This window comes from Manacus vitellinus, unplaced genomic scaffold, assembly GCF_001715985.3.
Source record: "Manacus vitellinus isolate BGI_N305 unplaced genomic scaffold, ASM171598v3 scaffold_48_pilon, whole genome shotgun sequence".
NCBI lineage: Eukaryota > Metazoa > Chordata > Aves > Passeriformes > Pipridae > Manacus > Manacus vitellinus.
The window spans coordinates 4,253,206-4,268,653 of record NW_021940593.1 but is presented as its reverse complement, the minus strand read 5'-3'; the positions used below and the strand labels follow the sequence as shown (position 1 = coordinate 4,268,653).

Here is a 15,448-nt window from a genome sequence, read left to right as displayed (position 1 = left end):
TTCTTCTTCTTCCCTTCTCTTAAAGAAAAACACCAACTACGAAGTTGTTATGCCAAGTTTTAAGTGATGGATGTTTGAGTTTTACATGAACAAAGATGCCTGTTTACTGCAGGAAGGAAATACAGCCATTTCTGTCAATAAGAGACATTACAGAACAAAGCCATTATTGATTTTAATAGTTTCATTGCTCTGGGAGTGCTGACACACAATTTAGGGTTAATCTTATCTCACAATCACTGGTCTTTCTAATGTGTATCTGTGACAACACTCTAAAGGCAAGAAAATCTTTTACCATGCTGCTAAAGGTGAGGAAAACTTGCTATTTCCATATGTGTGTGACAATTTTGAAGACTGATATGAAGCAATATTTTAGTAATGGATAGGAAAAGGTCTGGGTTTTCTGCACCCTTTTTCCCCCTCTCCTTATTCACAAAGACAAAACCTGTCCCTGCACTCAGATTTTCAATTCTACATCCACTCTCATTACTAGATTAAATACAGGATAGAAAAAGGGAGGTCTCAAAGAGAATTAGTTGAATACTGAGTTCACCTGAGGGATGAACATTTGAATAGCTAATTTAAAAGACCAGTAATTGTACTTAATACCTACAGGAGATGCACAGCAATTCAACCAAACTAATTATGTGGGAGATATCGGCCTTGTCAGGAAGTGGACTGAGCAAGTATTTAATGAAAATACACTTCTTTTATTCTTTTTTCTCATTTGTCACTGTGAGTTGAAACCCAAAAACTTAGAAAAGCAAAGAATTCTTAAATGCAAGAAAATATATTCATTAAGATACACGGGAAGAGGGGAAAAGTGGAGCTACCCTGAACAAAGATAACTCAGGTCACCAGATACACAGAGCCAAGAGATCAAAACAGGGTGTGAGGAGTTGAAGGCTGACAGTCTTGCAAAAACCAACCAAACATTGCAAATACAAAGTTTCTGAGGTGCTGGGGAAGAAAAAAGTTAGATAATTCAGGACTTTTTAAATCTCAAAAACCATGGACTTTGGAGCATTTCCAGAGAGAGGGAACTGTTGACTCTTCTTCACCCTCAGAACTCTGTATTTTACAGGTGTCTACCACGGCCTCCTCCTTCCTCACCTGACAGGAGCCTGCTTCAGTTCTGCTCTGTCCTTCTTGGGACAGGGATCAGAGCTGTGCACCTGAATCCCTTCAGTACTGCTGTGGTTTTTTTCTCTGTTCTGTTCTCTATCTTCATTAATGATTTCTAATTTTGCCTCTTTTTTTTTGACAGCCACGGATCACTGCGCCAACCTTCACACTCAGTGCTCAGTTCCAAGGCCAAGATCTCATTCCCAAGACAAGCCAGAACCCATCATTCTCAGTAGAAGGCCAGGATGATCTTTTCTGACATGTTTCACTTTATTTTTAAGCCATGCCTTATTTTATCAGCCATTTTATCACCGACTCACTCGGTCTTGCAAAGTCCTTCTGCAATTCTACAGTCAATCCCTGGAAGTTTCACCTCTGGAAGTGCTCAAAAGACATGTAGATGTTGCCCTTGGGGACATGGGTTAGTGGTGGGCTTGGCAGTGCTGGGGAATGGGTGGAATTGGTGATCTCAGAGGGCTTTTCCAACCTCAGTGGGATGCACTCACACATGCTAAGGGGGGTGGCTGACTGCACTGCAAGACCCCTCTCTGCTGCACTTGAAAGGTTCCTGAGGTCTAGAACAAAAGAAATGTCACTTGTATCTTCAAGAAAGACAAGAGGGAGGGTCCAGGGAAGTCCAGAACCTCCCCTCAGTGCTAGGGAAAGTCATGGGGGAGCAGATAATTCTGGGAGTCATTTCCAAGCACATGAAGGACCAGGAGGAGGCTGGGAGTCATCACTCCCATGGGTTTATGAGGGCAATTCATGCTCCACCACCCTGACAGGTCTCTGCAGTGAGATGAATGGCTTGGTGGGCACAGGGAGAGCAGTGGGGATCTTCAGCAGGTTGCCCAGAGAGGCTGCAGAGTTTCCAAATACTCCCTCCCCATCCTGAGCAGGGGGTAGGACTGGCCATTCTCCAGAGGTTCCTGCCAATCTCAGCAGTGTTATGACTCTGTAACACCTCAGGATCATAACAAGCTTTTTTATTCCAGTATTTCACCCACTGAGATCATTCCCAAGTTTCTTCAAAAGCCAAGGGCTCCATCCCACTGCTGTGCTCCATGACCTCCCTGGCTTTTAAACTGATCATGTCTTAACCTTGCCCTCTGCACTTGGAACAGAAAACAGCCTTTGTTTGATGAAGAGATCCCCCAGAACATGGCTAAATGTACTTTATTTCCTGCCTTCAAAGTGCATGTTTGTCCACAGTTTGATCCTGAGGCTGTTGCAGAAGCAAGGCCTTCTTTTCATGGAATGTGGGAAGTTTTCAACACCCTCGAGAGCAACAGACAGGAGGGATGAATGAAGTTCCCAATGGGAAGAGAGAAACCAATTAATCTCCCAAGGGAGAAGCAGGAGAGCACCACTTTCTGTTGTTTCTGCTGAGATCCAGATCAGGGAAAATTGAGCACATTGTGAAGGGCTTCCCTGTACTGGAACAGCTGATACATGTTCTGGGAGCATCTCCCTGATCCAAAGCACCTCCACAAGAAAGGAATCACAGAATCATGGAATATCCTGAGCTGGAAGGGACCCACAAGGGTCATCCAGTCCAACTCCTGGCCCTGCACAGACACCCCAACAATCCCCCCCTGTCCCTCAGAGCGTTGTCCAAACCCTCCTGGAGCTCTGGTAGCCTTGGGGCTGTGCCCACTGCCCTGGGGAGCCTGGGCAGTGCAACCACCCTCTGGGGGAAGAACCTTTCCCTGAGATCCAACCTGATCCTGCCCTGGCACAGCTCCAGCTGTTCCCTGGGTGCTGTCCCTGCTCACAGAGAGCAGAGATTGGAGCTGTGCCCCCAGTGCCCCTTGTGAGGAAGCTGTTTCCAGCTCCCAGGCATTTCCTTGGGATGGGTAGGACAACAGGCACACAAATTCCTGCCCAGGACTGTCACTGCAAATGGCATCTTATGCATGAAGCCGAGTTCACTCACAATTTTCCCTGATTAACTTGGAATTTGGTCTGGCTGCTACTCAGTCTCGCAGAAATGCTCACAGCAAGTACACCTGACTTACTCACTGTGTCTAATGTCAGCCTATATAACAACCTGACAATTCAGCAGGGGAAAACCTTCTAAAGATTCTAAATCCCACTCTGTTCAAAAATTCCAGCCAGTAAAAATTCCAGAGTAAACAGAATTTTACAGGAGAGTTCCCCCTCACTTCCTGCAGAGTGGGCCCACAAACCAATTTCCTGGTGACACTGGAATTTCAAAGTCTGACCTTCTGTCACCACCTGAACAACAGGGAAATGCAATCCCACTGTAGAAGTGTCTCCATGGTGTTATCTGACCCTGGGTCAAGGACAGCCTGGCAGAGGCACCTCGTGGGGATGGCACAGAGAGGTCCCTGGGACACAGAAAATCCTCTTGTAAGGATATCCTTCAAAATAATCTGCATCTCTGTGGCACAGACACTTCTCTTCCCAAAACTGCAGGGAAAGCACCAAAAACCCCTTTTTCATAGAATTCCAGAGTGGTTTGGGTTGGAAGGGCCTTAGTGCTCATGGCATTCCAACCCCCTGCCTTGGGCAGGGACACCTCCCACAAGACCAGGTTGTGAGAGTCTATTCCCTAAGAACCATAAAACTCTTGGTTTCGAGTAGAAGTCTTATTAAAAAGTCAGCCTACAAATGTTATTTGAAGCTGGGAAACTTCTTTCCTCCTTCCCTTCTCCCCCTTTTTTTTAATCTAATTTGATTTTTTTTTTTTTTGAGATGCCCAATTTACATAAATCCTTTTCAATTTCCCTAATACAATTAAATACAGCGGACAGTGGTTTAATACCATACAGGCTCTATGCAAACCTACTCTAAAACTACATTATTAACTTCATTTCCCCTGTGCCCAGGTGCCCCCATGAGATCAACAAAACAGTCCTCTGCTCTCTCACCTGATGCGCAGCAAGTTCAGCAAAATCTGGTTTCTTACAGATGTGGTAAATTCTCTGGAGTGCAGCAATTCCAGGAATTAGGTTTCACAGGCTGTGTAAGCACATCCAGCCTTCAGCAGCCCATCCTCTTTGCAAATTGATTATAATAGAACTGCCAGCTTAGATTTTGTCTGATTGATAAATAACCCAAGTTCCAAGAGGAAAGGATCCAAATGCATCAAAATTTGATTAATTCTCCTTTTGGTTTCATGTTATACATGCTTTAAAAATAAATAAAACCTCACTAACACTTTTTAGAGCTGGTAACAAGAACACAGTCTCATGTCTACAGTGCAATGGTCATGTGTATCTAATTTTAATTACAGGATTATTAACACTGGAAGCCCTTTCAGTTTAAAGGTTCTAAATCCACACAGTGTGGCAGCCTTGCTGATGAAACATGGAAATTTCAATGGGACACCCAAAAAAATCCACACCTTCTTTTGTAAAAGCCCACATTGCTTGGCAGGGAATGGAAGTGCCACAGGAGGACAAAACAGTTTTTCTCCTTGCTTATCATCTATTATATTCTGGAGATAGTACAGAGGCTGAAAACCAGCATTTCTTATTAAGATATTTAGTTTTTTCCATTGTCTCCCTATTTGAGAATTCAAAATTTATCAGCAATCCAATTTTTGTCCCACAGGTGAGCACACCCATTTCCTGCCCACCTTCCTTCCTGCATTGAAATATTCATGTATTGACTTAACCACCTTTTCCATTTCACTCTTTTCCATAATAACTTAACAGGAAAAAAAAAAAATTGATCTCCTCACATGAGAGGGAATATTTTAAAGATTAAATTTTGTGAGTGCTGCAAAAACCAGTGTATTTTCTGTTTGAAGGGAAACATCACACAGATAAAACAGAATCAGATCCAACAACTCCAACGCTGCGAGAAATGAAAACTGGAGAACGAGTAACACAAGAATCTGAAGGTTTGATTTGGTACAAGCCTGAGACATCACAGCAGTTCAAAAGGGCCCTGAACAGCACAGCATGAAAACTTTTATTATTCTAGCTGGTGGCACACTGTCATTCTTACAGACTGATCCTTTCCCTTATTGTCCCCCTGACTGCACCTACAGCACAGCAACATGAACCAGCAGTGCCTATAAACAGTGCCATCAACAACCAAAGGGGCCATTTAGGCTCAGGAGATGCCCCACCAGAGCAGGGTAAGGGGTGGCTGTAATTGGTGTGTTGTGCTACTGTACCTGGCTGCTGGATTTTGGAAATCAAAGTGCTCCAGGGCTTTAACCTGTCATTTCTTAGTACGTTTAGAATTCTATATTTAGAATGGTTTGGGCTGGAAGGGACCTTAAAGCCCATCTTGTTCCACCCCCTGCCATGGGCAGGGACACCTCCCACTAGTCCAGGTTGCTCCAACCTGGCCTTGGACACTTCCAGGGATCCAGGGGCAGCCACAGCTTCTCTGGCAACCTGTGCCAGGGCCTCCCCACCCTCACAGGGAACAATTTTTTCCCAATATCCCATCTATCCCTGCCCTCTGGCAGTGGTAAGCCATTCCCCCTTGTATCTCTAACACACCCTTGGGAAAAGTCCCTCTCCATTTATTTAGATGTTAATTCACCCAAATTTCCACATCTGTCCCAGTGACAGCAGAACTCCAGAAGAGGAAGTAAGGCCCAAAATAGATTTTTATCAAGGAATCCAATCCCAAATGATTTCACTGTCAGCATGCACCAGCTTTGTACTTTGCTGCATTCAAAATCAACCAAGGGAGGAAATCAACACAGTATTTAAAGAGGTGCCAAGTTATTCAACACTGTTATGAGCTGCAATCTTGTTTCATCTTCTGTCCTACTGTACTCACAGCTCAGTTCCTCAGGAGATACAGAAAGGACCTGTATATTAACAAACTTATTACCACTGTATTTGGATAGTGGGTGGCATCCCTGCCTATGGCAGAGGGTTGGAACTAGATGGTCTTTAAGGTCCCTTCCAATCCAAACTACCTGTATGAGTTGAACATTTGTGTTTAGAAATAAATTTGATACTACTAAGTATTTAAATATGTGTTTAAATATGGTGCAGTTTGAAAGCATGCTCTTTTTTCTCCATGGAATGCCCTGATAGATACACAATAGTGCTCTACTACAAGACTGCAGAGATTCCTTTCTCTTTTATTTGCCCTTCCAGCTATGAATAAACAGAACAAAACCTTGATTTTTCTGTCATTAGACAACAACTCCAGGGTCAGGTCCAGACTCTCTCCAAAAGAATCCAATGTAACTCTGCTCTGTTCTCACTGCCACCATCTTTACTGCACTGATTTTTGCAGCCTGGTGCAAACCCCACCTACAGCAAAGCTTTCAGCTTTGTACAATTTTGTTCAAAGTAAAATTAACAGCTTAGTACATTTAACAAGTCAAACATTGATATTGTCACCTCCTATTCTTCTCCTCTTAATCCTCAAATTGGCAAAGAAAGTAGCAAATTCTGACTGTATTTTACATGTGCAGAGCTGGGACTCAGTAACCAGGGGAAGATGCATGTTGAAAGACATGCTGAGACCAGGTTCCTCCAAGCCCTGTCCAACCTGGCCTGGAACCCTTCCAGGGATGGGGAATGGTTTGTGGCTTTTCCCATTAACAGGAGCTGATTGAGCTCAGCACTGGTTTTGTTTCAGGAGCTTTCTTTCTATTCAGTAGCAGAGCTCTGGACTGAGCTGCCTTATTTTGAATCTAACCTGAACAAAACAAAACCAACACTAAACCAAGAAACCCCTCCACAAAATTGCTACAAGATGTGGAGATGATTTTTTTTGTTGTCCTTGCTCCCAGTATAAGACAAGAGGAATGGGCAGGAACTGATGGCCAGGAAGTTCCAGCTGGACAGGAGGAAGAACTTGTTGGCTGGGCAGTGCCCCAGCCCTGAAGAGAGAGCAGAGAGGGGGTGGAGTGTCCTCCCTGGGGCTATTCCAGAGCTGTCTGGACACACTCCTGTGCCCTGTGCTCTGGGCTGGCCCTGCTGGAGCAGGGAGGTGGGACCAGCTCCCCACTGTGGTCCCTTCCAGCCTGACCCATCCTGGGATCCTGTGAATATTCACTACTCACACCCTTATCTGCACCTCTATGAACCTTCAGCACAGGAACACGTGAAACAGAAACCAAATGCATTCTCAGGAGCCATAAAAAGCAAACAGACAAGTGATACTTAGTTTGTTAATACAATATAACATGAACTGTTGGGACTCTGCCATGATTCATTCCCTTTTCTCAAATACTTCACACCCTTGTTCCCCTTGATGGTGTTAAATGATGCCTGACAGGCTAAAAATGAGAAGAGAGCACTGCAGGAAAGACAAGTAAGCCCACCCCACATTTTCTTCAGGGTTTTTCGTTCTCAAAAGAATATAGAAAGATGAATTCAGCCCAAATTACCTTAATAACCAAGTCAAACTTCTGGTGTAAATCCCTATTTATTGGCTTGAGGAGTGTCAGTTCAGCTGTTGTGAGATTCATATGGAAATACTGTGGATAATCCTCAGGGGTACCTGCAAGAAAGACATTGAGGTTTGAATAAATCTGAAAGGTTTAGTTCAACAATGTATTTATTTTACTCATTAGTCATCAAAGGAACAAAACCTAATCCTGTTATTGTAAGGATAAAATATTGCATCATGTGTACATGGAGCTTTAGGATACTACTAAGCTATGTGTTTAATATTACCACTGTGTTTAATATTACCATTATGTCCCTGCTGTCCCTGACCACGAAGATTCTTCTCAACTGGGAATCCCCAAGTGCTTGATAACAACAGGAGCATTATTAATAGCATAGAAGTAATATATATAGGTAATAGCATAAATTATAATTGTACAATATAAAAACACACGGGCCATTTTAGAAATCCTTCTAAGAAATGAAGTTTCTCATCAGGGAGGAGGCACCAGATGAAAGAGCTTCCATTTACTGCCAGCTGGAAATGGTGTCCTCATGGCTGGGGATTTGCAGGATAGTCTCCAAACCAGTGGAGGCATCAGAGTCTGAGTAGATGTGGGATGTCATGGGGATTGAGCAAGGGCCCTGAAAGGCTGGCACAGCCATTACCCTGCTGGGTCTGGCACCTGCAGCCCAAAAACCTTCCGAAGGGCTCCTGCTGGAGCCAGGCAGACACGGGAGGAGGGAAGGACTCAGCTGCTGGGATCGAGAGCCACGTGACTCTCAAAGAAATGGCACCAAAGGGCTCCAATACTCAAAGCATTGGTACCAAAGGGCTCAGAGAGCCACAGTGTTGACACACAGCACAAACTCTGGCACCTCCCAGCTTGGCAGTGTTGGGAGAGCATCCCAGGAAACCAAAACACCGATTATAAACCTAAGCTCTGGAGGATTTTAGGTCTGGGAACAGTCCTGTGCAGCAGCTGAGGGGCAGAAAGCGCTCCTGGCTCGTGGGATGAACGTCCCAGGAAGTGCCCTGAGCCATGAGAGCCAAACAAACCTTGCCATGCCAAATCCTCAATCCAGCCAGGATTGAAGCACAACAGGGCAGAAGATTCAACACAAGAAAAGAGCACTTTCCTGATAAATGGTGCTGCTATGTGTTCACCTTTCAAGAGGAATGGTTAGAAACTGCTCTTAGAAAGCCAGAAGCTGCCTCAGGAGATGGATCACTGTCCAGACTTCATGGGCAATAATTTCATTTGCAGCTCCTCAAATGACAACCAGTTGCCAGATATATAAATTATATATATATATAGTGTATACATATATATATATGGTTTTTTTTCTGTGACTATCTTGATATACACATATGTCATCGACCCAGAAAGCAGCAGAAGAACTACTGTGGATTATTCTTTCTACTACACCACCACCATCAATGCAGAGCTTCAAGTTCTAAGTCCTGCCTTTTAAATTCAGCTCCTAATTAATTCATCTAATTCTTTAAGAGCACAAGGCACCCAGCAGGAGCTCCCAGTTTTTGGCAGGTAACAGACTGCTGTGGTCTTAGAGGCTTCACATCACCAGGGCTGATGCTGAAGTTAAAAAAAAAAAATCAAGATATTAAGGACTAAATTCCAAAGTAGAAAAGAAGAGGTTTCCTGAAGGAGGAAATTATGGAGGGGAGGAGTTTTCTTTTCTTGGAGCCAGAGGAGGGGTTTTGTGGGACACAGTGATTCCAAAGGCATCAGGGAGCACACGGGGATGGAGAGGAGCTCCCCAAAAATGCTGGAGGGGTTTTGTGGCTCTTTAGTTAAAATATCAACCAAATAAAACAGCCACTTGTGCAAACTGGCAGCAGAAATCACAGAGACAGTTCCAGGGTCAGAAGCTGGCAATTTAAAGGAAAATTTATCTTTTCTCAAAGACCAGCCCCAGAGGATAAAAAAAGGCTTAAAATTACTCATAAAAATAATATTTTACTAGTAAGTTACTAGTAAATATAGTAAAATTTATTAGTAAAAATGGTATTACTAATAAAAATAAGGGGAGGTGGGTTTGCTTCACACTTGATATGTCCAGGCACCATATGTGGCTCTACTGCAAGGCCCAAATAAATTAATTAATGTTCCTGAAAGTGAAGGAGGAGAAAAATTAGTGCATTACAAAAAAAATATTCCAAATATCACGTTTCCAAATGTTAAACATTGGAAATCCACAGTGCCCAAAGCACAGGCCAGGATTTGTAGAGGTGTGAATGGGGGGATGAAAACAGGGGAAAAGAAGAACCAAATAGAACAGTCAAATAAAATCAACTTCAAAATCATTCTCATATTCAGTAAGTAGCCAAATTCCTCATTCTATGGTCACAGTTCAAACCTTGCAGTGTTTAAAAAAAGCCAAATCCAAAGATATTAAGAAGTACATTTAGAACTAAAGCAAGTTACTAAATCCACGTAACAAGAAATACCTGCAAGGCCTTTTTCCTGTGAAACTACTTAATATTTTCTGAGGCTAAAATATAAATAGCACTGCAATCCTGGCAAAGATGAAGGCAGGCTTAAAATCTAAGAAGAAATACGCTGGAAGACTAAGGGGGAAAAAATAAGAAGGTTTTAAAAAAAAAAAAAGAAAACCAGAACAAGAGAACAGAAAAAAATAAGAGAGGGGAAGGGAGAGAAAAAAGAAAGAAAAGGAAAAAAAAAGATAAAAATGGAAAGAAGGAAAAGAGAGGGGGGAAAGAATGAGGGAAAAAAGAAAAGATAAGGAAGCAAGAAAGGAGGGAGGGAGGAAGGAAAGAAAAAAGGAAAGAAAGAAGAAGGAAAGAAGGAGAGGAAGGAAAGAAAGGAAAGAAGAAAAGAAGGAAAGAAGAAAAGAAAGAAAGAAGAAAAGAAAGACAGAAAAAATGAGGAAAGAAAGTAAAAGGAAGAAAAAAGGAGGGAAACCAAGGAAAAAAGAAAGAAGTAAAAACAGTAAGAAAAGAGAAGGAAAAAAGAAAGAAGGATAAAAGAAAGAAGGAAAAAAGGAAGAGCCTGTCCATTGAAGAATTCCCCAAACCCAACCAAACTGCTGGAAGACATCATCCTGAATTATTTCTTGGAGGTCAAAACAGTCACTCCTATATCAACAATATCCCAGGTCAGTGAAACACAATCTTTAATAATTTCACTCTTGAAGAGCTTTGTCAGTTCTGCAAAGAACTTCAAAAAACTGGCCTAACCGTGGCACTGGGGCAGAGCTGTCACAGCAGAGCTGCTGATCAGCCAAGCCTAACTAAGCCAAGTCCATTTGCAGACATAAATCCACCCAGGATTTACTCTAAGAATGGCTCCCAATCTCCTCCCAGAGCAGCTTTGCTGGGAGAGGACTCATTGCTTGGTCTGCCAGATTTGGATCCAGGTGCAGCCCAAAGGAATCCATGGTTTCCCCCAAAAAATCCAATTGTGCTCCAGGAGGAGGCTGAACTCAGCTGTGGTTCTGTGATACAGAAGCAGCTTTTGTTTTATGACGAGCAAAGGTGCACCAGGTGCTCATTAAAATCTTTACTTGCACCTCCCCCTGGGGGAGAAAACCATGGAGCTGCAGTTTAACTCAGGAAACACCACAAAGATGTGATTCCACAAAACACCCCCTCTTCAAATCCCACAGAGATGCCTCCCAAGTCAGCGTGTGGACTTTGGGAAGAGCAGGGCAGGTGGGGCACTGCAGCTGCCAACCACCCTCAGGCCATTCCCTTATCACAGCCTACAAGCAGAGTGACTGCAACAAGTGCCAGGCCCAGGGAAGCAGCAGGAAAACAAAAAACATGGCCAGAAAACAGCATAAACAACTAAACAAACATTAAACTACAAGGGAAAGCACACCAGCTCACAGGCAGCACAACTGGAGGTGGATGCAGTAAGCCCTTTTAAGCTGCTCTGTGCCAGGAGCCTTTTGGGATGAAACCTGCTCTAATTGCCTTTCTTTAGCCTCTTCTATTGGGCCTGTGAATGAAAAACACACTCCAGCAGAGCTATGAGAACTCAGTCTCTCTCCTTTCACTTGCTGTGTTGCCCCATTCACTAAACAAGACAATTATGGCTTCAATCTGAATAAATAATAATAAACACCCATCTGAAATAAACTTCTCCATGGCAGTTAAACACAAGCAGGTAGAACAACGATTTCAAACATCCCACTGACCACAACAGGAATTTCTATTACGTTTCCACTCTCCCAGGCAATCTTTCTGTGGCTGGCCATAACAAAGAGACTGATTGTGAGGGATAGAAGAGGAGCAGACACCAACCAACTAGGATGGAATAGAGGATGCCCGGTCGATCGGAAGGAGGCTGGATGTTTCGGTCCTGATCTATGGCCTGGATGGGTGGAGTGACACTGATGGGATTCACACGGGCCTGAAATGAAAAATCAGATTGGAAACAGAGAAATTAGAAAGCCAGCAGGCAGATCTGCAGGTTTAGCACAAAAACATCTCACTGGAAAGGATATTTGCTGAAACTAGAGGAGAAAAAAACCCTCATAATTAAGGGGATACTTACAGCGCCAGGCTCTTTTTAAATAAAAATTAAGTAGGCAACCCATACATTTCTAAAGCAACCTCCTTTCTTTGAGAAACACCTTTGTGATAGATCTTTGAGGAAATTAAGCAAAGAATCCCAGAATGGTTTGGGTTGGAAGGGACCTTAAAGATCAACAGACTCCAACCCCCTGCCATGGGCAGGGACACCTCCCACTAGCCCAGGTTGCTCCCAGCCCCATTCAACCTGGCCTTGGACACTTCCAGGGATCCAGGGGCAGCCACAGCTTCTCTGGGCAATGGTGAGTTTAAAACTATCCTCAGCAAATGGGATTGGTTTTGTTGTGAGTGTGTTTTTAACTCTGATGGAGGTTTTTCTGAGATCACTTGAAGCCCAAGTGATCTATAAATTTAAAAATAGCATTTCAGTCTTGGTCAGTTTTATACCCAGTCTCTTCTCTTGACATTTAACTTTTATGCAGTCCTAAAGCATTTTAAAAATTCAAACAGATGTCAAATATATCTTCTCTCTTTCTTTCTGCCTATTTTGAGCTCACCACATTATGCTTTTAAGAGTTTAATTCTTCAAAGAGTCCAAAGTGGAAAGGGAAAACTGCCTCACCCCCATTCCTGGCTTGGGCTCCTCCTCCTGGCTCACCCCTTTTCCCTCTAGTTTTATCATCAGGCATCACTAAAGCTCTCACAGATTCCTTCCAGCTCTCAGCAGGTGGATTTCTGAAGGCTGTGCCAAAATTTGGCCAAGTGTGGACTTGTCTCATTCCTATTCCTATGCTAAATTTCAAGTTCCCTCTTGCAGAACACGGAAAGTTGGAGCTGTGCAAAGCAGAGGGTGCCAGAACTAGTTGTATGTGGGGAAAAAAAAGGCATCTGGTTTTTCACAGAGATCATTAAACATTTTTGCCATGCAAGTAAACATTCCAAGGGGATGCAAGAGTGGGGCAAACACATCCATGGGTGGCTGCACTTCTAGTTGGTTAAGCAGCCAAGGTCACTGGAACTGCTCTTTCAGAGTTGGGAATGGCAGCTCTGGGGTTACTCCTGGAGACTGGATTGACAGACAAAGCCTTCAGTGCTTTCTCTGGCAACCCCCAGGATCAATCCAGGCTGGGGATGAGCAGATGGAGCAGCCCAGGCAGAAGGCCCTGGGGGTGCTGGTGGGGCAGAGGCTGGACCTGCCCCGGCCCAGAAACCCCCCGTGCCCTGGGCTGATCCCCCAGCGTGGGCAGCAGGGCAGGGGGGGATTCTGCCCCTCTGCCCCTCAGGGGAGACCCCCCTGCAGAGCTGCTCCAGCCCTGGGAACAGCTTGTTCAGCACGGAACATGGAGTTGCTGGATGTTGTCCGTCCAGAGAGCCCCAAAAGAAGAGCAGGCGGGCTGGAAGCAGCTTTCTGTTCTAGTTGACAGAAGAAAGACATTTATACATTGCTGCCACCCTATTATCGGCTGTCTCAGAACCAACAGGCACTTCAGTTGGAACACAAAGAAGTTTTTAAGAAATGAAGCATAAGAAACCAGAATTAAAAGCGGAATCAATTACAGTTCTTGGACTATCCCATATAGTTGTGTTTTCCAAACGTACCTGTACTGGAATGGGGCCACCTCACGACGTGCTAGAAGATACCCGTGTCCATAGATCAGTCATCCATCTGCGCGAAATGTTTAGGCAAAGAATTGATAAAATCCGGATGGTTTGGGTTGGAAGGAATTCCATCAAGTTCGTCTCATTCCACCCCTGCATGGGCAGGGACACTGTCACTAGCCCAGGCTTTGCTCTCAAGCCGATCCACTGGCTTGGGGCACTTTGCAGGGATGGAGGTTAGGCAGCCACAGCTTCTCTGGGCAACCTGTGCCAGGGCCTCCCCACCCTCACAGGGAGCAGTTTTTCCCCCATATCTGACCTAAATTTCCTCTCTTTCAGTTTGATGCCATTTCCTCTTGTCCTGTCACTCCAGTTCCTGATGAACTCTCCCTCTTCAGCTTCCCTGTAAGCCTTCAGATATCAGAATGTTTCTGGGAAGTCTCCACAAAACCTTCTTCTCTCCAGGCTGAACAGTCCCAACTTTATAATTTAAGGCTGTTTTGAATCAAATAGGCTGATGTGCCTTTGAAGCAAAACTCAAGGTACTTTCATATTGTTTAAATAATCCATAGATAATGCAAGTATTTCATTCAGATTTATAAATTAGAACTCTGAAAACATAACAAACCAAAGAGGCAGCCATGAAGTATGTTAATAAATGTGTAAAAGCACGTTAATAAATTTTCCAAAGTACACATAGGAAGCTTTGGAAGGTGTACATATGCTTTTAATCAAAAATAATGATTTTTAAAAAACTGCAGTCAAAACATGCTTTGGAATAACTATGATCCTTACACAGATATCCAACATTCCTGCAAGAGGCCAAAAAATCCTCTACAAGGGTCGTTCTCAGCCTGGAAGAGGAGCTTCCTGAGGAAGTGGAAGCTTATTAAAAGGAGGGAAAACAGAGCAGTGAAAGAGTGAAATGTCTGAGGGGCCCACGAGTGCCTAAGGACACTCAGAGGCAAAACAAAAGCTGGTGGGGGGGGGGAGTTTATTGAGAGAGGCTTAAAAAGATGCAAGGAAAGGGAGCAGGGAGACACAGCGGGGCAGGAACATCACTCGGAATGAACAGACGGCCCTCAAAAACCAGCCTCTTCCAAGAGAGGAACATAAAAGGGTTCACAAGCTCTGGCAGAAGCAGGTGATTAAAAAACAAACAAGCCAGGAGAACTTGTCAGTTCTGTGGCAAAATATGCAGTAATTTACTTACTTTTTCCTCATTAGGGAAAAGATCTCTCAGTTATTGGCTCGGAGATTAAGAGACTTCCAGGGGTTTCAACGTGGCACAGCACAGCACTGGGCAGGCCAAAAACCAGAACCCACAGCCCAAATTGCAAATGTTATGAGAAATATTACATTTTTAAAAAAATCCTTCTTCAAACAGATGGGGAACCTGCCAGGGAGTCTGTAAGGCCAGGACATGATCAAGGAAAAATAATACTAAATTTTAAAAAAAAAAGCTCAGAGAGAATAAGGGAGTAGCACAAACCCCAATTTTTTTCCTTTCTTTTGTGTTCATCATGGAAGAACTCTGATGTGTCCCTGTGGCAGCACTTTCTCCAAGTGGGATGACTTGCAGGCCCTGCAGAAAGTCGTGGCCTTCAGAGAGGTTATGGAGTTAAGGCAAGTTAAGAGTCACGAGGCCAAGAGCAGATGGGTTTCTAAATGAAGGCAAGAGGGATTCCTGTGAACTTGTGCTATGGAATTTCCTGCTTCAAAGTGCTTTGGATATTGGGAAGAAATCCTTCCCTTGTGAGGGTGGGGAGGCCCTGGCCCAGGTTGCCCAGAGAAGCTGTGGCTGCCCCTGGATCCCTGGAAGTGTCCAAGGCCAGGTTGGACGGGGCTTGGAGCAACCTGGGCT

The 15,448-nt window shown here is 44.0% G+C and overlaps 1 protein-coding gene across 1 annotated transcript in view; it reads right to left on the bottom strand.

The window, feature by feature from the left end:
• Positions 1 to 15,448, bottom strand: part of PCDH15 (protocadherin related 15) — a 217,673-nt gene that overhangs the window by 166,726 nt on the left and 35,499 nt on the right. The window contains exons 6-7 of the mRNA XM_029962595.1: positions 11,755 to 11,863; positions 7,463 to 7,575 (exon numbers count right to left, since the gene is read on the bottom strand). Coding sequence (XP_029818455.1) covers positions 7,463 to 7,575; positions 11,755 to 11,863 — 222 coding nt within the window. The remainder of the gene's footprint in view (positions 1 to 7,462; positions 7,576 to 11,754; positions 11,864 to 15,448) is intronic.